The sequence below is a fragment of the Cyrtonyx montezumae genome, unplaced genomic scaffold, assembly GCF_038088225.1.
Source record: "Cyrtonyx montezumae isolate F1298 unplaced genomic scaffold, pur_monq_1.0 scaffold_10, whole genome shotgun sequence".
NCBI lineage: Eukaryota > Metazoa > Chordata > Aves > Galliformes > Odontophoridae > Cyrtonyx > Cyrtonyx montezumae.
The window spans coordinates 58,239,612-58,261,954 of NW_027071826.1; the positions used below are offsets into that span (position 1 = coordinate 58,239,612).

Below are 22,343 nucleotides of genomic sequence, written 5' to 3' on the forward strand. Positions count from 1 at the left end.
GGGGTCGCCTCAGATCCGGGAGTGCGGCGCTCGGGTGCGTGTGTATATATATGCGTGTGTCGGGGGGGGGAGCGGTACGGATAGCCAGCTTCGCGTGGCTTCGGGTTGGTATCCCGCCTAATTAACGCTTTATCGCAGATCTTGAAGATGGCCCAAGATTACGACGAGGAGTGGGAGCTGAGCAAGGAGAACGTGCAGCCGCTGCGGCAGGGCCGGGTCATGGCCACGCTGCAGGAGGCCCTGGCGCAGCAGGACACCTCCACCCACACTGCTGCTCAGCTCAGGAAACAGTGAGCCCTGCTTTGTCTTTCTCCCCTTTGTTTTTCTGCTTTCTTAGCGTTTGTTTGTTTTTTTTTTTTCCTATACCTTCTCTACCTATGCTCATCTCTCTGGTGCTCGGGAAGTGAACTGACTTTATAGCAAGTGATGCCTGCCTTTGTTATACTTAGGGTGCTGCAGTTTTTAGACTAGCAACGGGCCGTTTAAACGTTAATGCTGCTGTGCTTTTAAACGTGACTGATAAGAAGGAGTGTTTGTTTGCTTGTTTATTTCTTCTTTCGTGCAATAACCAATTGAAGCAGTAGTGGGCCCCTGGCTCGGGGAGATGTATACCTTATAGAGTGAGTCCAGCAGAGGCCACGGAGGTGCTCTGCACCTCTCTTATGAAACAGGCTGAGGGAGCTGGACTTGTTCAGCCTGCAGAAGTCTTCTTTGTGCCTCGGGGAGTCTTCCTGTACTTGAAGGGAGCTTATGAATGCAAGGGAGATCAATTTTTCTTTTTTTTTACATGGGTAGGTAGCATGGGGAGTGGTTTTAAACTGAGAGAGGAAATTTAGGGGAGATGCTGGGGGAAATCTTTCACTGAGAGTGTGGTGAGGTGCTGGTGCGGGCTGTCCGGAGAGGCTGTGGATGCCCTGTCCCTGGAGGTGTTTGAGGTTGAGTTGGATGGGGCCCTGGGCACCTGTTCTAGTGTCTGAATTAGTGGGGGGCAAACCTGCTGGCGAAAAGGGAGCTGGAACTGGGTGATCTTTCAGATCCCTTCCAACCTAAGCCATTCTATTATTTGTCAGGAGATAAAGCTTTCCTATATTGTGATGGCATATAGGTATGTGTATGTCCTCCCTAACTTGCTGGGACACTTAAGTGAGCAAAGTCACCTTGGCTTTGGTTACAGCTCTCATTATGCATACAGTTTTCTGTGGTTATATATGTTTATGTCCCTCAAAGAGGGTATCTTGTGCCCTGAACCTATTCAGTTATATTTCTATTGTCTGATCTTCTAGTATATGTCCCCTGAGGAAGCCAAGTTGACTTTGTGAGGAGGCTACATGGAGGTGTGTGTATCATGCTGAGAATTGGCTGTGCTGAACCACCTGGGTGACTTTGTGTGTCTAAATGTCAAGTTACAGTTCTAGCTTTTTTTATTATGGGCTTATAAAACTAAGTGAGTGAGAGCAGTGGTCTTAGTTTACAGATGAGAAAGCATTTATAGTTACAAACACGTGTTGTATAGATAATGTGTATGTTTGTTTTTTTTTCCTAGAGAATTTGAATCAGAAATCAGGTTTTATTCTGGTGATGATCCGCTGGATGTCTGGGACAGGTAGGCTTCCTTCAGCTTCAGAGGAAATAATGGTGTGGTTAGAACTATAACATTTCAGTGGCAGACACCCTTGTAAAAGCTTAGGATGTTGTTGTAATTTAATAATAAACTCGTTAAAAGGGAAAATTGTTTTAAATTATGTTCTAATCTGCAGCATCTGTTTCAATACTATTCTTAAGCTTTGCTTTAGCTCTCAATCTGTACTGTAACAGAAGCCACGTGTCTTACTCCAAACAGAATTCCTATGAATGTTTTCCATCCCTAGATACATCAAGTGGACAGAGCAAACCTTCCCCCAGGGTGGAAAGGAGAGTAATCTCTCTGCAGTATTGGAAAGGGCAGTGAAAGCTCTGAACAAACAGCAGAGATACTACCAGGATCCCCGCTATCTTAGTCTCTGGCTCAAATTTGTGAGTGCTTTGTGAAAACCTTGAGTTGATTTTTCTTGGTATTTGTCACGGCTGTTTGCACAATTAAGCTCTTTTCTTTAAACTACCAAGTGAAAGAGTTACGAAGTACCACTCGTGCAATATCAGAAGTGGTCTCTACAAATGTAATGCTTGTTCTGGAATAATATTTCAAACTTGCAGTAGTATCTTCAGGTGTTTTTTCAAGGTCACTCAGTGACATGCTCTCTTAATGGTTTTTTGTTTTGTTTTGTGAACAAGCTGGTTTGAATGAGTGAAGCTTGATTCTGTATGTATTTTGGGATCTAAAGATGTGGTTTAGGTATTATGTCTGTCCTGCTGGTGGCTTTAACTTGTAGCTGTGTTGTATCCACATCCTAAGCTTAAAAAGCCCCGTGTGCTCGGGTCTTGCCCTGTTTCTTCATTGGTATATTTCTTCTTGTTGCTGTTCTTGCCTTCTTACAGAAGCTCAACTGGGAGGCTAGTCCATTTTCTGGTCTCTAGACTGATATATATTGTACTTTAGGTAGAGTAACTATTCTCAGGAATGCTGAAATGACATAGTTCAAGTACTGAAGTGTCTTATGGGGAAAAAAAACCCACTTAAATTAAATACTTGGAATATGTAAGCTGGAATTAAGGGATAGGTAATACTGACATACGTAGATGTGGTCAGAGGTATTCCTCATAGGTTTTCTGCTGATGTCTTGCATTCTTTCTGCACACTGTGACATGATACAGTAGTATGTCTTGACCTAACTGCTCCTGCAAGTCTTGTATTGAAATGATAGCAATGTTGCAGGGGTATCAAAACGAGGGATTGACACCCTTTGAAATACTTGTGTTGTTTCAGGGAAATTGCTGTAACGAGCCCTTGGATCTGTACAGTTATCTGCATAGTCAGGAAATTGGTACAACATTGGCACAGCTCTATATTACGTGGGCAGAGGAACTTGAGGCTAGAGGAAGTTTTAAGAAAGCAGATATAATCTTCCAGGAGGGCCTTAATCGCAAGGCAGAGCCTTTGGACAAACTCCAGTCTCATCACAGGTGAGCTTCCAGCTGAAGAGAAGAGCTTAAAGTAGCTTTGCATGCCTTAGTGGGTACCTGGTGCAGCGGAGTTTTCACTGATTTCTCTGATCTTCTCAGGCAGTTTCAGACCCGTGTTTCTCGTCAAACGCTACTGGGGCTTGAGGAAGCTACTGACGAAAAAGATACAGGCCTTCTGGGAACTGAAGAACCTCAGAGAAGCACCTTGGCAGATCTCAAAGGCAGGGGGAAGAAAAAAGTGAGAGCTCCAGTTAGTCGTGTAGGAGATGCACTTAAAGGTATGTTCAGTTGCCGAAACAGTGTATTGTTGGAAAACTTATACCCTTTTGTTGCGGAATTTGCACCTAAGTGAAATAGGTTAAAGGCTAATTTGCCATTAATCTTCCCACTTACAGCCCCAAACCAAAACAGAAACTTCCAGACTCCAACTTCTCAGCAGCTTTCAATTAATCCGGGCTTTGCTGTGTTTGATGAAAATTCCGCTTCAGCTGCTGGACCTGAGATTCCTGTACTTACGGCCCAGCATTGGACAGAACCTCCAGCTCCAAGGGCCAAGGAGAACGAGCTCAGCGCAGGACCTTGGAACTCTGGGAGGGTAAGGAGACTGAAAATGGGCTGGCAGAAAGAGGAAGATGTACGTAAGCCATTGTCTTCGTCCAATCCCTGAGACAAAGGTCCACGCTTCACTGGGCTTTGTTCCTAGAGGTAACTCTGGGACTTGCTGGTTTCTTCCTGAAGGCTCTCTGGCCCTGTATAAGAGTCAGACTTAACAAGCTGATCTTGCTAGAGTAGGTTTTGAGACCTAAAGTTTTCCTAAGTCAGATTAGAATACTTGCTAACCAGAAAAACTGAGGAAAAAATTGAGAGAAATGGTCCAAGATGCTATCTGAAAGAAATGAATCCTATGAAATCAGATTCTCTTTCATAGTTCCTTAGGTAACTTCCAGTGAGCTCCTGCTCTCTGTAGATTAGACAGGAAGAATGGGAAGTAATTAGATGATAGAATGTGTGTAAGACTTATCAGCACAGAAGCGCTTAAGAGTGAAGCTTAGGAACAAAAACTAGGGAAGGAAGCAAAAGGGATGAAATTCATGGAAACTCCAGGAAGAATTGCTGTCAGACAAAAAAAAAAAAGCAATTTTCTTAAGTGAATTGAGATGCTTATATATCACAGGCTTAATTTAGCTGAGAAAAATGAGGAGGAGTTATTAATGTAGAACTTCTTTTATCACTTGCCTTGTTTCAGGCTGCCTTATAAGCAGAGGATGTGAAAGTATTCAGGGGATCAGACTATATTTTAATGTCTGCTTATTCCTCTGCTCTCACTTCCATAGTTTGTTAACTAAGCTGGAACTAGCAGAGTAGGTGATGATGTCTCGCATGCTGAGATGCGAGAAGGAAGACGAAGTCCCACCTGAAATTAAATCTGGTGTGGGAGGTCAAGGACAAGAAGAAAGGCTTCTTTAAATATGTGGATGCTAAGTACCTTAACTTGGGTCAGGTGTTTGACATAATATCCCTGTAGGTAAGCTTAAGAAGCGTGGAACAGACAAGTGGATGGTGAGGTGGATGGGGAGCTTGTATAGCTCAGAGGTTGTGACTGATGGTGCAAGGTCAAGTTAGAGGCCCGTAGCTAGTGGTCCTCCCCAGCGATCAGTACTGGGTCCGGTTTTGTTTAGCAATTTTGTCAGTGTCTTGAATGGAGGGATGAAGTGCGCCCTCACCAAGTGTGAGACAAAGCTGGGAGGAGTGGCTGACTCACCAGGAGGCTGTGCTGCTATTCAGTGAGACCTGCACAGGCTGGAGAGTAGGATAGAGAGGAGCCTGATGAGGATCAGCAAGGGCAAAGGGAGAGTCCTGCTCCTGGGGAGGAATAACTGCGTGCCTCAATACAGGCTGGGGCTGAACTGCTGGTCAGGAGCTCTGCAGGGAAGGACTGGGTGTCTTGGTGGATAACGTTGGCCACGAGCCAGCAGTGTGCCCCTGTGGCCAAGAAGGCCAGTGGTATCCTGGGGTGTTTGAGGAGTAGAGTGTTAAGGGACTCCATGCTACCTGTGTTCTCTTCAAATAACAGGCTCTAAAAGCAGCTAAGGGTTTTCTGTGGTGTTGGGACGGCTTCTGAGAAGTGAGAAATCTGGAGCTTCTTAATGGGCAGCAGAAGGGAGAATATTATATGACTGAGGTGGCGTTGGTTGAAAAATTAGGTCTGTGGCAGTTCTGGAAAACAAAAAGCAAATGAATGCTTTGCTTGTCCAGCATTGTCTCGGAATAACAGAGCCTGGGTCAGTGTGAGGATGTGCAGGAGTGGTGTGCATCTTGTTTGGTTTTTAGTGCTGGTACCCAACTGACTGATTTGTTTATGTATCAGAAGGGAATTTATTTTGTAAATATACGTCTTGGGAAAGGTTCAACATCTTGTTACAAAGCTGACAAATGAGTCAAACCCGGGGAAAAGAAGGGGGATTCTGTTAAATACTTTCATTTAAGTGAAATGTCTTAAACTGCATCTTTAGGCTGCTAACACCTACTTCTCCTTTCTCAGCGTCCTCGCAGCAGTGCAAATTCTGGTGTAGAAGTGCCCTGTCCAATGCCCAGTTTCACCCCATATGTGGAAGAGTCAGCTCAGCAGCAAGTCATGTGAGTGTTCAGTTTGGAATGAAACTATCAAAGCGGCCTTGAGCTAATCTGTTTCTTTGCCAAGTAATCAAGCTTCTAGCTCTAAGAATCAAGATGTCAGCCTGGGAGGTCTTAATATTTCAGCTTGGTGGCGAAGGCTTCAGTGAAAGGTGCATCAGGACATGAGGAATATTTGACTGTTCATTCTGTAGGAGCAACATCTATACGTGCTGAACAGTTCGATGGTGTCACTCAGTGCATGGACAGAATACTGTAGTTACCTGTCCCTTTTCAGTGAAAGCAGCTCCAAATTGACCCAAGCTGTTTTTCTCTGTTTCAGAGACTGTGCTCCATCTATCTGGAGTTTGATTCTGAAGCTAGCTATCAAAGTTTCCATGACAACATTGTTGCTTGGGTTATGGAGGAGTACGCTGTTTAGCCTGAAATTGCTTTCCTGCTCACACAGTGCTCACTGAATGCTGATCAATCCCAGGAGATGGGGTTGCTGTTTTCTTACAGCAGAAGGAAATGCTGCTTTTGCAAAGCTGCTTACCTTTCTTCTGCTCCCAATGATAGTAGAAAGCATGATTCTTTCTCTAAAGAGAGAGAAGTGGAAAAGGATGTTTGATGTTACATACTGCTTCCTTGATTTGAAGTACATATGATCTAAGAATGCTGAAAGGGTCTAACAGTGTAGATCTTTCCCTGAGTTTTGCACGTGGGCTGCAGGGTAGCTCTGACCAAGGGCATATCATAACTTAAGAACACTTAAACAGAGTGTTTCCCAACCAAAAATATTGGTTTTGTGACATCGCTGACTTTCAGGAGAGGGAATCAGATTTCCTGACGTACTGGTCTCTCTTATCTAAGTACTTATTATTTACCAAAGGTAGCCGATGTACATACACAAGTATAGGTATAAAGTATGTATATTTTGAAAGTTATTATTTCCAGTCATGTTTTTTGGGTCAGGTGCTTTGATCACCATTTACTGAAGAGCAGATGATTGCTGGAGACATCTGGATTATTAACTGCAAGCTTGTACAAATGGATTCCTCTCCTGAAAATTAGCAAGTAGCACTTCCAGAAAGAGCTGGCAATACTAAGGAAGTGAATGTTGTTGGCCCCTTTCGCTGTACTGACTCTAGTTTTTGTAACAGGGAATTTTTTTTTGTCATTTGGTATGCAGAACATTCTCACTGAGCAAATTTGCTGCTTATTTTATCTTGTTTTTTTTTTTTATAATCTTGATCTAAAATGCTAAGCTCAGTCTAGCTCAAGACATTTTAAGTTCTGCTGTTTCTCTGAGCACATAGGTGGATATATATGCATATTTTTTTGGTCAGATTAACTGTTTGAGGGACGATTAGGGACTTGTCACAGAATCTTGGATGCCCTGGGTTGGAAAGGGCCTCAAAGATCATCTGGTTTCAACCACCTGCTGTGGGCAGGGTGGCCCTGCACTAGGGCAGGCTGCCCAGAGCCACATCCAGCCTGGCCTTGGGCCCCTCCAGGGATGGGGCATCCACAGCCCCTCTGGGCAACCTGTTCCAGTGTCTCACCACCCTGAGTGAGAAACTTCCTTCTAACATTTAACGGTGAGTGTGTATAAACCAAGCAATAACTGCTTGGTTTGTTTGTTTTCAGGACTCCCTGCAAGATTGAACCTAGCATAAACCACGTTTTAAGTGCTCGCAAGCCTGAGAAAGAGGAGGATCCTCTACGACGGGTGCAGAATCACCATCAGGATACCCAAGAGAAGAAAGAGGTGGTGATGTACTGTAAAGACAAAGTTTATGCTGGAGTGGAGGAATTCTCTTTTGAAGAGATTCGAGCTGAAGTCTACAGAAAGAAAGCGAAAAAGAAAGTTGAAGGTATCCTTTAAAATGGAATGACCTCTATCCTTCTGAAATGAAATCATGAAATTGTTCTTATTCCTTGTCAGTGTACAGCAGTCTCTCTTATTGCAGCTGCATTTTTTTCTACTAGAATAATTATTTAGCTATTCTGAAATATATTGAAGGCTACGTAATTAACAGCTTAACGTGTAACCCAGGAACTGGAGAAAGCAGAACAGAAGTTTAGCCTCTTTTTAAAGTATTCAGGCTTAGACACAGATCATGTGAAATGGATGCTGTGCCTTACAAGCTTCTCTTCCTTAGAGGAGATGCAGACCATAGCACAGAGGAAGGAAGAAATACAGAAGAAAATCGAGGAACTGGAGAAGAAATTAAATGAGAAAGGAAATGACCAACAGCAACAATTACATGAGCAGGTCTTGTCCTCCTCATTTGTCTGCATTTCTATAGATAACTACTACTTTAAAATAACAGAGGAGCAATTTTTTTTTCTTGGCTAAGGGTTTCCTGTTTTTGAAAGGGTATTTCAATCTGTTGTCCAGGTACACTCGGTGTTACACAGTGAATGAGAATTCAGATAAATGTTTAAATGCCCTTTCAGTGTAGGGGTGTAAATCCAAGGCTTCGAGTCTTGTAGTATAACTAGACAGTGCTACTTAAGCGGAGTGGGTTGAGGTGAGGAGAGCTTAATAGATAAAGCTAAATAAGGAATTCAGTCACTGCTTCCCTTGGACAGGAAGATGTTTAGCTGTTCCCAGGAAAGCAAAGCTTCGCTGTTTATAACATTTACTTGGGAAGTCAGATGCTGCCACTACGAACATCTCTCCCTCCCCCGTTCACACTTTCTATTCCTTTCTCCCAGCTTTTCTTGCTGAGTACAACATCAAATAGAAAGGCATGTCCCTTTAAGTTTGGATCAGCTGTTCTAGCTGTGCCTCTCCCAGTTTGTTTTGCCCCTGGCAGGTCAAGGTGAGAAGTGGACCTTGATGGTGTGTAAGCATTGTTCAGCAAGAGCTAAAAGTAGTGTGTTTGATTCTGTTGAGCTGATAACAAAAAAAAACTCTATCCACACCAAACTGTTGTTCTGTTGGCAGCAGTTCTTAAAAGCCATTATTTTTCTAATTGTAAATAACAAGTTGAAGACTTTCAAAGCAATTAACTTTCTTTACGACGTCCATTGGGCTAGTAAGATATCTTCTCTCACTGTCTCCCTCCCTCTCCCCACTGTAGTTCTCACTTCAGAAACCTTAGGAATAAATGTCTTTAAGCAAAACGTGGAATAATCACTATTTTATGTAAGCTGTGTAAGTTCTTGTGTGTGGTGTTAACAGCTGCATAGTAGTTAAAATCTCCTGTTGAAAAAATCATAGGGTTTCAAGAAGTAAAACCTGTTCATTTTATTTGCACTGAGCAGTGGATGCTTTCTTATGCCAGCAAATTAAGTACAAATAAGAACATCCAAAAGCAATTATTGATCTATCAGTGTTCTAATACCCTGTCTGGGATCATCATAACAGTCTGGGAATATTGTTGCATGGTTTATCATTTCATCACTGTAGAATCAAAACTGTTTTTTAATACAGCCAATAGAGGTAACAGAGCCTTCAGCACCTTTGGGAGAACAAGAACCTCTTTTCTCCAGTGGGACAGAACTTGGGGTGAAACAGCCTCACTTGCAAAGGTAATATAGGGGATTTTCTTTGCCAGCAATGAGAATTTGTGGGTACAACTCACTGTAAGTAATGTAGAGCACTGTTTCCCTAGAAAGAATGGGGGTACCCTTAGGCATCAGCCTGTAGCCAGAATCTGAACTTGAATTGCTTGAAGACAAGATTATTCTTGGATAGATAAACCTAATTTTTTACAAGTAGCGTAGGTCATCTTGACTCGGCTTTTACGTAATGTTTCCTTGTGTTCTGTGGGTGTGTAGAATACAAGAAATAAACTTGTCTCTTGTTCACAGTGAGAGCTGCCTCTCAGAATATAATCAGCCACGTGAACCATCTTGTTCTGAGGGTAAGGTTTTAAATGTCTATTAAGAGTGAGAAGGCTGTTGAAGAGAAAGCGTTCTTGCACATGAGTAGCAAAACTGTAGCAAACAGTTTTCTGTGTTAGTTAGAATGAGAATAAAAACGTGCTAGATGCTAGTGCCTTTAAGCATATCTAAACTACAGACCGAGCACATAAGGGCCTGAGGACTTCCCTTATTTCAGAGGACATTAAAGCATGCCAGCATTTTTCTCTTTGAATGGCTGAAGAGCTTTTTTCACACTGCTTCATCTGGTCTTATCTGCAGGAGTTTCAAGCTCATGTTAAGATTGATAGTATTTTAAGTTACTTTCTCTGTGGATTTCATAGAAGGAAACGATTAGAAATCGTGTTTGATTTTGTTGGGAAGGATGAATGCTGAAAAATGAACTTCTGACTCAAATTGACTCCTGTTGCTGTTGATAGAAGTTATCAAGTCTCTTGGTGCGTGCCCGGATATGGAAAGAGGAAGTGTGTTTTCTGACTCTGAGGATGAACAGGAAAAGCAGAGAGATAAAGCCAACCTTGTGAAAAAAGGTAAAAATTCCAAGGCATATTCTAGAGAAGACCCAAACTGGTTATCGTGGTGGTAGAAGGGGAGCTCTTTAACGTGAGAAAGCCAAACCTTGTATTAAAAAGTTTCTTTAAATATCAGCTTTTTTAAACACTTGCTGGGTCTAGTAGTTTTAAGATTGTGCATTAAACCTTTAATGTTGCATTTGATAAAGTTGAATTTGTGGGGAAAAAGGGTGTTGCTATAATAAAAGCTCTTGGTTTTTCTTTATAGATGCAGTGTTCCTTCCTCCACCGGATCGTGCTCCATTTTTCTCCATATTTGATGAATCATCTACTTCAGCAAACCAAAATATAAGGTAGGATTATTTGTGACCTAGATTTTGGAGGGACAGAGGGAAAACTGAAGTATCGGACCAGCTTCTCTGACACCTGAATTACAGGCTCTTACTTACGTGGTTGTGGGCATTTTTATTTTACTTTTCATTACCCTCCTTGTGATGTCTGTAATGAAAAGGCATTGTCCTGCTGTTCCTCTTGGGCCTGTAACTATTCAGAATGTTTAGAAGCTTTCTTTATTCTGGAGAGCATGCATTGTGAACTATCGGCAGTTCAGTAGTAGGGAGTTGTAGATAGAAATATTCAGTAGATTAAACTCTTGAGAGGAGTCTGTAGTAACTCCCAACCTTGAACAAACACTTAATGGCATTTAACTCTCAGTCGTTCTGCAGACAACGCACAGAAAACCTCTCGGCGCCCTCTTGCTGTTCGCAAACCTTCAGATTCTGTCACTGCCAAAGAAAACCTACCACCAGAAGCCTGTGTAAGGAAACAGCTTACATCGTGGTGCATCTCCTGTCAAGGAGAAATTGGAGTAGAACGTTCTACTGCTGAACTGAGTGAAATTGGCTGGACTAACGTGAGATAAGCAAGGGTCCTAAGCTTCTGTCTAGCATGGTGATGAATGAATTGGGTGATGTTCACAGAACTGTTTTATAATTGCACTGGAAAACTCGTGTTTATATTAGGCCTTAAGGTGACTGTTATCGTGGTAACGGTAAGGAATCTTCCTAAACTTTAAGCAACAGATTAGTGGCCAGGACTCTTCACTCCAAAATTTTAAGAGGTTTGTGTGATTGAGTACAACTCCTAAACGCTGTCTCCTATTCCACAGCTTTCTTGCTACTCATCCAAACAAACATCTCAGATTCTGTCACTTAGAGAGCCACGTATCTGACTCCTCTAAACCCCTGGACTCATTTCTTAAGCTGTCTTGATCTCCTGTCTTGCAGATGCTTCTAACTCTTTCAGTAGAGGCAGAAGTTGCTGTCTCACTAAAGGATTTAATTACTGCATGCTGCAGTAGACTGGTTCTGAAAATCTCACTTCAAAAGTGAGAGGATTTTATTTCAAGCTGTGAAGGATGTTACAGACAATTGCAATATGAAATGCTAAGTAGAGTTAAGTAATTCATGGTAGGCTTCAGGTTAAATTTGGTTCTAGAGTCGGTCTGGATGTCTGCAGAGTGTAGTTTCACCTGTGTGCCTTCCACGCCCAACATTTCAGTCAGCACTTAAGTAATATGCACGTAATTGAACTGAGAGGCACTTCTGGAGGGTTAGAAAGCAAGTAGCCTTTAAAAGTACGTGGCATCTCTGCAACACTCTAGAATGTGATAATGCTACCCTTTCTAATTGGGGGAGAAACACATGCAAATACCTGGTGGAAAGAGAGGAGGAGTGAAGACAGCTTTTCAGTTGCAAATTACAAATGTATACACAATTTGACACACAACCTACAGTTTTTCAATCTATTTCTACCTGTTTCAGGATGAGGTGCATGGAATTGAACCTTTGACTGAAGATGCAATTGTGACCGGCTCCTACAAGCACAAAAGCCTTTGTGCCAACCCAGAAGACACGTGTGACTTTGTTAGGGCTGCCCATCTGGCCTCAACTCCCTTTCATGGTGTGGTAGCTCAGAGAGTCCCAGCTCCTGCTTATTCTCAGGGTGTTCTGAAGGAAGACTGTCCAGAACCCAAGAGTGCACCTCTGAATGAGAAAACACCAGTTTGTGAGGGAACGTACAGCGAAGCTCTCTGTGTAAATAAGCTGAGGTAACTGATAGCATTGCACCTTAAGCCATTATTTCCTGTGTCTTGTCGGTTGTACTGCTCTTTTTGAAGAATGAATGTTCTATGACAAACCCTGACATTTCTCTAGGTCACGGTCCATTTTGCAATGAGCAATTTTAAGAGGTAGTAGCAAACTCGTGTAGCTTTTCAGCATCGCTGTTGAAGGACTTAACTCTACGCTCTTTCTACCAATTAATTTGTGAAGAATTTGGTAAATACATTCTGTCTTTGTAACCAGAGATAAGATGATGGGTTCCTTTTGTACTTGTTTGTTTCATTAGTCATTTTAGTATATAGAAGTGGATTGGATGATTGTCTTAGATTTCCTCTACAGAGGAAGAAAGATGGAAAAAAAAAAAGGCAAATAACCTTTTGTTTCTTAGCCTTGTAAAGAAGAGAGCACCTGTTGTAGGCATCTTCTTAGTTCACAACTGAATTCGATGTGCGAGCTGTCAGCATGTGAGCATGTGTACCATGCTGAAGGTGTTTGTTTATTTGGCATGTTTCCTGGAAGCCGTGCTGATTATAATTAGGGTGGAATAGCAAGAATGATTCTCTGTTAGCTAAGGGAGGAATCAAGGTTCACATATCTTCTGTAGTAGAAGTTGTATTTTGTGGAAGAGTCGTTTGTAGTCTGAGATTCTGAATGTAAGCTGATTGAAGCAGATGTGAAGCTCCAACATGACTGCCCGTTTTCCGGTAAGGCTGGGAAAGAACTTTGTTCAAGAAATCTGGGAGTGCACAGTATGCTTCTAGAAAATGCATGGGTCTAGATCATTGCAGCCTACTGAACGTCTGAATAGTTGATGTCTTTACTTACAGCCCGATCATGGAAGCAAGCCTGGAGGATACTCGTTTGTCAGGTTCTTCTGCCTCCTCAGGATCTTCTCTTTCCTCTGTTACACAAATATCCACAATTAAATACCTGCACATCGCTGAGAAACTGGAGCTCGCTCAGAGTTTGCCTGCTGAACCAATCAGTGATTCTGGAGGTACCAGTGAAATCATTTCTGGTTAGTACCGAACTGAATTTCAGTCACAACAAATAACTTCCCACTGTTAGTGAACCATAATGTTTTTGTGCGTCCTATATTCTACTCTACTTTCTCTAAATTTCCCATTACTATGTCTTGTGACTAAACTAGTCTCTTCCTCTTCTGCATACCTTGATGCTATTTGAGTTATGTAGGCTAGAGTGCCTGTAAGTATCCAGGAGATGTAAATATTAATGGGACAGAGAAACTATGGTATTCAAGAGGTATGGAGGAATAATGAGGTGGAACTCTGAAATGAGAAGTTTGGACTGGAAGGTAAGGGAGAGCTCTTAAGATGGCTTTGTTTTCTTGTGTCTTTTTGTCACACTCTTCTCTTGATAATAATTATAGTCTCATTGAAAAAATAGATGAAGTCTAGCGAAGACTGTGTGCTTCTATTGATGAGAAACTCCGAGTGCAAACATCAGTGATTCTTTGAAGTATTTTTTCCTCTTTTTCCTATTAAATAAGATCAATACTAATAATTACATAATTACTTTCACGTTTTCTAGTTGCTAAAGACCTTTGTTTCTCTGTTACAGATCTTTGGTAAAGCTTAAAATAGGGATGGGTCAGCCTTCAAACCTAGCCAGTATAATCAAGCTTGTATTGTTTTCAAGGTGCTTAATCTGCTTTGTCTTTTGATATTTTAATTGATATGATGTATATGAAAGTTCATAGTGTATCTACTTCTGGAAACAGTGTTATTGTGTGGCTACAGACTAGGTGATCCAAGAAGTCTGTTGTACTGCTTGCATTTCATAATGAAGAGTGCTCAGAACCTGGAATCTGAGTGAAAATGAAGACTGCTGTCGACATAGGATCACGGTTGAAATGTTTTATCTGCATTAGGACTATTACTAGTCATAATGTTTGGGAAAGGAAGTGGGCTGAAGCCTTCTGGTGGTCTTGTTTTGCTCTGCCTGATGTTGGAGGCTAACACTTGTCAGGGTTGGAAGAGACATCGTCGAGTCCAACCCCCTGCCAAAGCAGCTCCCAGCCCAGGCTGCACAGGTAGGCGTCCAGGTGGGTCTTGAATGCCTCCAGAGAAGGAGACTCCGCCACTGCTCTGTGAAGAAGATCCCATGCACATTTGTGCAGAACTTCCTATGCTTCAGTTTGTGGCCGTTTCCCCTCGTCCTGTCGTCACACACTGCAGAGAAGAGTCCAGCCTCGTCCCTTTGCCTCCCAGTCCTTAAATATTCATAGATGTGGATCAGATGCCCTCTGAGACTTCTTCTTTCAAGGCTGAGCAGACCCAGGTCTCTCAGCCTCTCCTTGTAAGGGAGGTGGACACAGTACTCCTGGTGAGGCCTCACCAGGGCAGAGTAGAGGGGAAGGATCACCTGCCTCGACCTGCTGGCCGCGCTCTTTTTAATGCACCCCAGGATCCCGTTGGCCTTCTTGACCACCAGGGCGCAGTGCTGGCTCATGGCCAGCCTGTCATCCACCAGGACACCCAGGTCCCTCTCCTTTCCTCAGTGTTCCTCTCCAACTGCTCATTCCCCAACCTGTACCAGTGCACGTGGTTATATTCAAAGAAGTTAATTACAATCAAACCCTTCGTTTAGAAGTCTCCAACTAATTATCTACTCCAGATGTCGATTTTAGAAAAGGACTGTTAATTCAGAAAATAGTGGATTTAGCTTGCACTGTGGCTCTGCTGATGAACCTCATCAAATTCATAGCTTTCTTTACAGTATGTTAGCAGTAGTGTTGCTGAAACGGCATAGTGAGGCCCTGTACCAGGCACTTTCAAAGATAAGTGTTGTGTTCATTTTGTAGAATGAGAAAGTATTGGGTGCCGATCAGTAGACTTGCAGATGGAAAGCCAGGTTTATGGCTTCCAATATCCAGGTAGATTTTTTTTCCTCAGCAGTATAAGCTTTCAGAGTCCCGAGCTCATATTGTGCTCATCTATTTTTGTTGTCTTCCTAGGTGATGATGGAACTCAGTTCCTGTGGACTGCTGAACAGCGTAAAAAGCTTCTAGATCCCATGCCAGAGTCACTGACTGCTTCTCCACATTTTCATTTGGAGACTGGCTCTCTGCCTGTCATTGAGTTTGAGAAAGACGTTGAGCTAGGTAGGTATTCCAGATGTGGGTGAGTGTGGGGGACCTTATTTATCTTGTAGTTGGTTTCAAATGCTCTTTTTATTCAACCATGGGAGTGTTATGTGGTGTAGGTGAGGCATAATGTGAACAGTTTGGACGCAGGTTGCTGTGACAGCTCACGAATGTGCAATTTCATAACAGGAAATGAGACTTACTGTATCAAATGGGAATACTGGACCAATGAAGAATACAAAATGCTTTTTGCCATTCCAGCTAACTTTCCTCAGTTGGACGCAAAGGGATTTGCAATAAAGGTAAGACAGAGTGTGGAATGTTATCTCTAAATCATGAGATATGCAGTATATGATATACATAAACTTCATCGTGATTTCAGGAATAGCATGCATGAAATTTGCTACGTCCTGTCCTCTTTCTAATGACTCTTACAGATTAAAGGTCTCTGACTGAGGAGAGCAAGTTCCTTGCTGAAGTGGTGTTTAAAAAAGGAAAAGAATATGAAGACGAGCAACTTCTGCTTTATTCCTAAAATAACTGTTCCTATGTATCCTCCTGTAGGTGTATTCTCAGCCTGTGCCTTGGGATTTTTATATCACGCTTCAACTACACGAGCGTTTGAGTGCTGACTATGACCAAAGCTTCAGTGAAAACTGCAGCTGTTTCCTGTACCAGGATGGCTGTGCTGTTCTGCACAGGGATATAAATCGCTTCACGCTTGGGGTCAGTACAGTTAAACAAAGAACAGTTGTAGAAGGCCACAGAACACTTCTGTAGCTGCTGTTAGTGAGTTTCAGGTATTGCTGAGCAATTAAACACATTCCTGCAGTCTACATCATCTTTTTTGTTTTACCTACGTGCAAATTAAGAGTGTCTTTTCTAGTTTTAGTTAGAGCTGGTTTCTCATTTATAGATCACGTGCTTCTTTGGAAAAAGGCAGTTCTTTACTTTCTCTTTATTCATGAGTGATAGACAATCTGAGGCAAGAACTGCATGTTACTCCACGATCACTTCTGCATTTAAAACTATCGTTTAGCTTGGCATCTTTTAATGAGTTCCAGTCTGCTATTGAAAGGTCATAGCACTTCAGTGCCTTGTTCAAGGATCTACATTTTAAATAAAGTCTAGAAAGTGCACTTTGGATTGTTGCGTATAAATTAAATAGGTTATAAATAAAATAGTAATCCCAGCCTTCAGCTCAGTTTCCTCCTCCTGATCTCTTGTCCTCTTCTGAATGGTAGTGTCTTCTAAGAGCTCATGGTTATTTTCATTCCAGCAAGGCTGTTCACGGGCTAAGTCTGACTATGCTGAATTTAGGGTAGGACCATCATCTCTGTACAGATGAGCGGGGGTGGGTTGTGGGGTAGGAAGGTGAGCTATAAATTTTTAACTTATTCTGAGGTAGAATGGCGTATAAATGCATGTTCGTTCCCTGTTTTCAGGATGTTATTTGTGGTTGCAAGTCCATTAAAGAGGAAGTTATCCTACTGCTTGTTTATAATCTTTTGGGTGTGGTAGAGAAGCTCCACAAAGCAGAGATTGTCCATGGAGATCTGAGGCCAGAGATATTCTTTCTGGGAGACAGGTTAGTTTGTGTATGAATCAACCTTTCTTTCGCCTCCTTCCAAGAAATGATGTGTAGTGATGCTGGAAAACGTGTATGATTCTGCTTGACCAACATACTGGACAGCTAACTGAATACTGTAATTAACTTGCCTGTGGTCCTGCATATCAGTAAAACAAGAAATAAGACAGATCAGATGATCAGTTTGTGTTAGTGGCTTAGCAGTATGCTGTCATCTGTACAGGTATTCCCCCTCCCACCCTTTCAGCTTGTGCTCACTGATGTGGAAACTAGGAGAGGTTTAATGAAGATCTTTTGTATGTAGAAGTACTTTGAGCTCCTGAAAGAGAGGGAAAAGTGCTAGAAACTAGGTTATTATTTATTTATTTTTGATCCACCAACTATGTTTCAGATAAATGCAGTGAATATCAAAGCAGCAGCATCTGTAACCCTTTCCTATTGTGTGCTCTGGAGATACTGGTTTCAGCATCAGGCTGATGGCTGGCTTCCCTTCCTCAAAAAGTCTGCTGGGAAGTAGTTCTTAAGCTAGCCATCAGAGGGGAGCATTGACATAGCTTAAGACTCACCTTCACTACAATTGGGGTTTTGTTTGGATTTTGTTTTTTAAAGTTGGATTTCTTCAGTCTTGATTTGCTTTCTTTCTCTACTCAGGATTTGTGATCCGTTTGCTAACGATGAGATGACACGAGCTCTGAAGATTGTGGATTTCTCTCACAGTCTGGATTTAAGATTGCAGCCTCGAGTAAGCTTGCCCAACAGCTTTCCGATATCTCAGACCCCTCATGGACAGCAGCTTCTGGCAAAAAGTTCCCTTCCTTATCAGGTAAACGTATCTAGCAGGGTATCTTAGTGTCTGTGTTTCCTTTTCAAACATCTTTGCTTGAGTGGAATTTAAAAAAATTACAGAAGACTCTGATAAATACTAAATAATGATAATTTCTCACCTGATTTATGTTGTTGGCATTAACTGAAGGGACTAACAGCATAGTTCTGAAATTGCTGAGTGTCTGTGACTGCTGTATCTACTTAAGAGCTTAGAGTAAGACCAGAATTCTGCTTCTGAAGTTGTGTTGCTTAACACCCGAAGATTCTGTTGCAAAACCCAATTCAGAATTAAATTGTGTAAAACACCAACATTAGATATCTGTTAGTGGACTGCAGAAATCGAATGAAATCCAACTTTGTTATTGCAGGCAGACTTGGTTGGCATTGCAGATATTGTCCATTTGATGCTGTTTGGTGATCATATCCAGGTGTATCAAGAGAATTCCATCTGGAAGATCCAAACTGTATCCAAGTAAGTTGCTCTTCAGCAGTGGCTGCTGTGAAGGAACATGTTTCTTCCAGTTTCCTTCCCTTTCTTTACGGCAGTGCTATCTTCAAAGCTTAGAACACAGATTTTAGTGCTGTTGCTAAAAACGTCCGTTCTGCGGGGGCTTCATTTTTGAAACTCACACACTGCACAAGTCTAGAGCAGCCTTAGTGCTATGCAGGAGACAGTTTTGAGCTGAATAAGGGCTGTACAGGCTGGTCGCAGTGCTCATCATTTGTTTTGCTTGCCTTTCAGACCTGTTTGTCTTAGTCTGTCTTTTGACTTGACAGACCAAGCTTTGAAAGTGCATGGGTGGTGTGAGTGTGGGGGGGGAATTACATGGGCATTCTGCTTTTAGAAATGGTGACTTGGATTTTCTACTTCATTGAATCTAGGCTCTATTGAAGGGCAACTAAGACACTGATGCTTTTCTGTCTACAGCAGTTGCAGAAGCAGTATTAATTTTATATGTGCACAGGAAGGAAAACCAAAGGCAACTACTATGGTGTTTGTCCTTGGTTATTAATACGTACTGCTCCCTCTTAGATGCACGTTATGGCTACAAAGCTGTCTTCATGTGCCCTTTATTTGTTCTTACACAAAATGCTTATTAATTACATTAGTCATATCCTGTAGGTTTTTTCAGCCTTAGCATTTCATTAGGATTTTCCAGAGCTCTCTGCTCATAACAGAAATTTCCTGAGAAGGGCCCGCATTCAGGATCAAGGACGGTTTGGATGTCCTTCTGTAACCATTTCTTTAAGAAAACCTACTACAGATTTGGGATTTGTCCAGTTCCCTAGCAACCTGCATTACTTACGCTTCTTAGTTTGTTGTATTCAACCATTAGGGGAAAAAATATCTAATCTTAAGCTTTATGCAGGGATATAAAAGCTCTCCCCTCTTTACTGTGCATATATCTGTTTTTCACACACAGTTCTGGAGTGATACCAGTAGTTAAAAAGCTATAGCAAGCTTCTGCTGAATACTGGCTATACATTCCGTGCTATATCCCTGTAGCTAAGGGTATTGTATGCACCAGGCACAAAACCACCGAGAGGAATTCATCTCTGTGGTTATGAATGTCAATGATTTGTAGGTTGGCAGTAAATCTGCATGTTATAATGCCTTCGTTTCAGAAATACTGAGGAAAAAAACTTAGCTGAACTGTCAATGGAAACTGGCTTTTGTTCTCTACTGACAAATATTCTCATATGTCGTGTCTTTGAGTAAATCTGGCACGTCCTGAAAAATAGGACTCTCATACATTTCTCTCAGGACACGGTCTTTTTTTTTAATCTTTTTATGTGGTGTTTTGCTGGGATAGTAGGATACAATTCTGATGAGGGTTGTGTTTTTTATATATATGGTTTGTTCATTCTACAAGAAATGTAATTGAGCTAAAGCCAAGCAGGGCCTGAGCTGAGAAAGGGTGTTAGGGACCTCATCTGGATGTGGATATGAGGAAAAATAGCAAGAATTCTAGAGACTGGACCAGGATGATAGGAGTAGCAGGTGTAGAAATAGTGAGGGAGGACCACTGTGGGGAGTTTAGAAAGGAGGGGTCAGCTGCCATGGAATTCGGGTCCAAGCTGTAGACATTGGATTGAAAGAAAAGAGGTTTTGAGTAGAGGTGGGATACGGAGAGGTATGTGAGTGGAAGGGCACTGAGAGCTGTGAGGGGTTAGAGGAATTGCAAGGAAGGAGAAAGGAAAGCCTATGTTTTGTAACGCTGAACCCAGCTTGTAGTGGTTCATCTCTCACGTAGGTATACTAATTAATGAATTCTTTTTTCTGAAGTTGAGAGTAGAAATAAATTTTCTGTTTTCTGGTGGTGGTTTAGTTTTTTTTTACTTTTCTGCTGGAATCATTTGTCTTACCTTACATTTCTTGCAAGTCTTGGTTTTGGAAAACTAAAGCCCTTATGCAGACCTGTTGGACTGAACTGTTATATCAGCAGCATAAATGGGATGCTTCATCGTGCAGGGACAAGCAATCTGCCCAGAATCTTTTCTGAATGGTGAACTCTGCATTCACACTTACATCCTTTGCTGCACCTGGTTCTTATTAAGAGCTGGTGACTCTTCCTCCAGTCCATCTGAAGCTTTCAGTGAGTTCTCAAGTAATCTTTGTCGAGTTACTTTACTGCTGCAGGGTGTCTTCATCAGCCAGACCAGCCTGCCCAGTTCAAGTGCTTTGCTCTGAGAGGAGGTAGCTGATGGATAAAGCACAGGATGAATGAATATCCATGCGAGTCAAGAATTGTAGGGCAAGGTGCAGAAATGCCCTCAAAGGGCTAATGGCACTCAGAGCAGGACCCCCTTCTCCCTTAGCAGCTGACAGAATGAATGCCAATTGCTTTGAACATTGTATTAAACACTTCTGGGAAGGTAGAATGTAGATTCTGATCAAGTTTTTTGTTCTTGTGCATCCACGTAAGGTTGACTTAATCTCTCTTTTAGGGGAGGGGAGTTTTAACTCTGTTATTAGAGCTTGAGTATGGAGACACTTCAGTTCTAACTCTGTTTTTTTTTAGTTTTTCTATTTTTACCTCATTATTTTAGGAAACTTCATCTGTGCAGGCTGATAGCAGCTATCATAAAGAAGCTGTGTTTGAAGTTTTAGACTGTTTTATCACTCAGCTCCTTAGACATCCTTACCAACACATAACATCCTCTGCTATGTCTCATGCTCGCTGTGAAGGAAATGGCCTCGTGTCTTTTGGGTTCTGTGTGACTGCGTTCTCTTTAAATGTGAGAGTTATTAGTGTAATAGTTCAAGCCAGATTCTCTGAGACTATGGCTGCTGTTCTGTGTGTCACTTGCATAAAGCAAAGGCAGGTAACTTCTTCAGAAGCCAGTGCTCCTCCTGGCTTAAGGGGAGGGAGGAGTGCCTTAGTCAGAAGCTGCACAGTTGGTGGTCTTCAGTGCGAGACCTAAGTACAAAGCGTTAGCTCTGATACCAGTTTTCTTAGCATTTTATGAGTCACTTAACCTTTTTATCCAAGTTGTGCTTCTATATCTGTGGAACAGAGGAGTTTATTAATTGTCTTTGTAATACTATCTGTATGAGAGCTCTGGAAGAAGTGGGGCTGAAATAAGGGAGGTAAAGCTGGCACATCAGGTACACTGGGAGAAGTAACTGTAAAGTTTTGGATCGACCTGTGAAACTGTCTAGTTACCACGCAGTTTCCTACTGGGGAAAAGAGAAAGAAACCCAAACAAAACTAACACCACTGTTAGTTTTTGTATTTTGTTCCAAGTGAGTGAGAATATTGTTTTAGTCTTGGTCATCCCAGGGCGTTTAATGCTGAATATAAATGGAAGTATTATTAATGTGTCACGCGTGCTTGTTTCACTGAAAGTTGCTTTGTTTATTTTAGGTCTGTAGGCTGTGATTTCTGGGGTAAATTTTTCCTGCAAATCCTGAATGCGGATGGTAAGTCCACAGTGCCTCTGCTGAGGGAGTTGAGAGAGGAAATAAGTGACATGTTTGACAGCTGCTTCCAAGAACGTCTTTGTGAATCCTTAGCAGCGCTGGGAGAAGCTTCCTTCTTGGAGAACTTCTGATTTCACAGAGGACAAACCTGTTTTGTATAATAGAGGGGAATTTGTTAAGTTCTTATTTATTTTTTTGAATGTAAACATGGGCAGTGACTGTAGCCACTTACAGTACTTCACGTGGGACTCATCGAAGGTTATTGCATCAGTGCCTAGGTATCCTAAAACTGTTAGGTGGAACTAGTCTGAGTCTGAGCAGTTTGCCAGAGAAAATAGCTTGTCGTAACTGTCCTCCTACCCATTTTATCATATAGCTCCTTAAAAGTGTTTAGTGCCTCATTCATGCTGCGTTCTCAAAAGTGTCCTGGTTCTACGTTTCGATGGTCTATAGTGCTGTTTTTAATCGTTGTTTCCTTAATAAAGTTGTCTTGATAGCAACTCTGTCTCCTAAGCGTTCCTGTCAGATGGTTCAAAGGGTTTGATTTACTATCCTCTTCTGCCTCACTGGGAATTGTCTTTGACTAGTAGGTATGAAAGCACCTCACTTAGTGGCAGCTTTCGTAACCGTACAGAACTCCCTGGACACCTGAATGCAACTTGAATGTTTCTACTTGGAGTGTGCTCTCATGTGG

General features: G+C 42.0%; 1 protein-coding gene across 1 annotated transcript; it reads left to right on the forward strand.

Annotated features, from left to right (window-relative positions):
- Positions 1–15: 15 nt before the first annotated feature.
- BUB1B (BUB1 mitotic checkpoint serine/threonine kinase B) lies at positions 16–21,839 on the forward strand. Its single transcript, XM_065755562.1, has 24 exons — positions 16–34; positions 139–290; positions 1,544–1,603; positions 1,869–2,013; positions 2,864–3,060; positions 3,160–3,338; positions 3,456–3,655; positions 5,603–5,697; positions 7,324–7,550; positions 7,839–7,951; positions 9,119–9,216; positions 9,499–9,551; positions 9,990–10,100; positions 10,351–10,435; positions 10,797–10,899; positions 11,906–12,192; positions 13,033–13,223; positions 15,183–15,329; positions 15,501–15,613; positions 15,876–16,037; positions 16,757–16,899; positions 17,551–17,722; positions 18,093–18,196; positions 21,594–21,839. The coding sequence occupies exons 2-24, from the start codon at positions 148–150 to the stop codon at positions 21,778–21,780; spliced, it is 3,315 nt and encodes a 1,104-aa protein (XP_065611634.1). The 5' UTR covers positions 16–34; positions 139–147; the 3' UTR covers positions 21,781–21,839.
- The last annotated feature ends 504 nt before the right edge of the window (positions 21,840–22,343 follow it).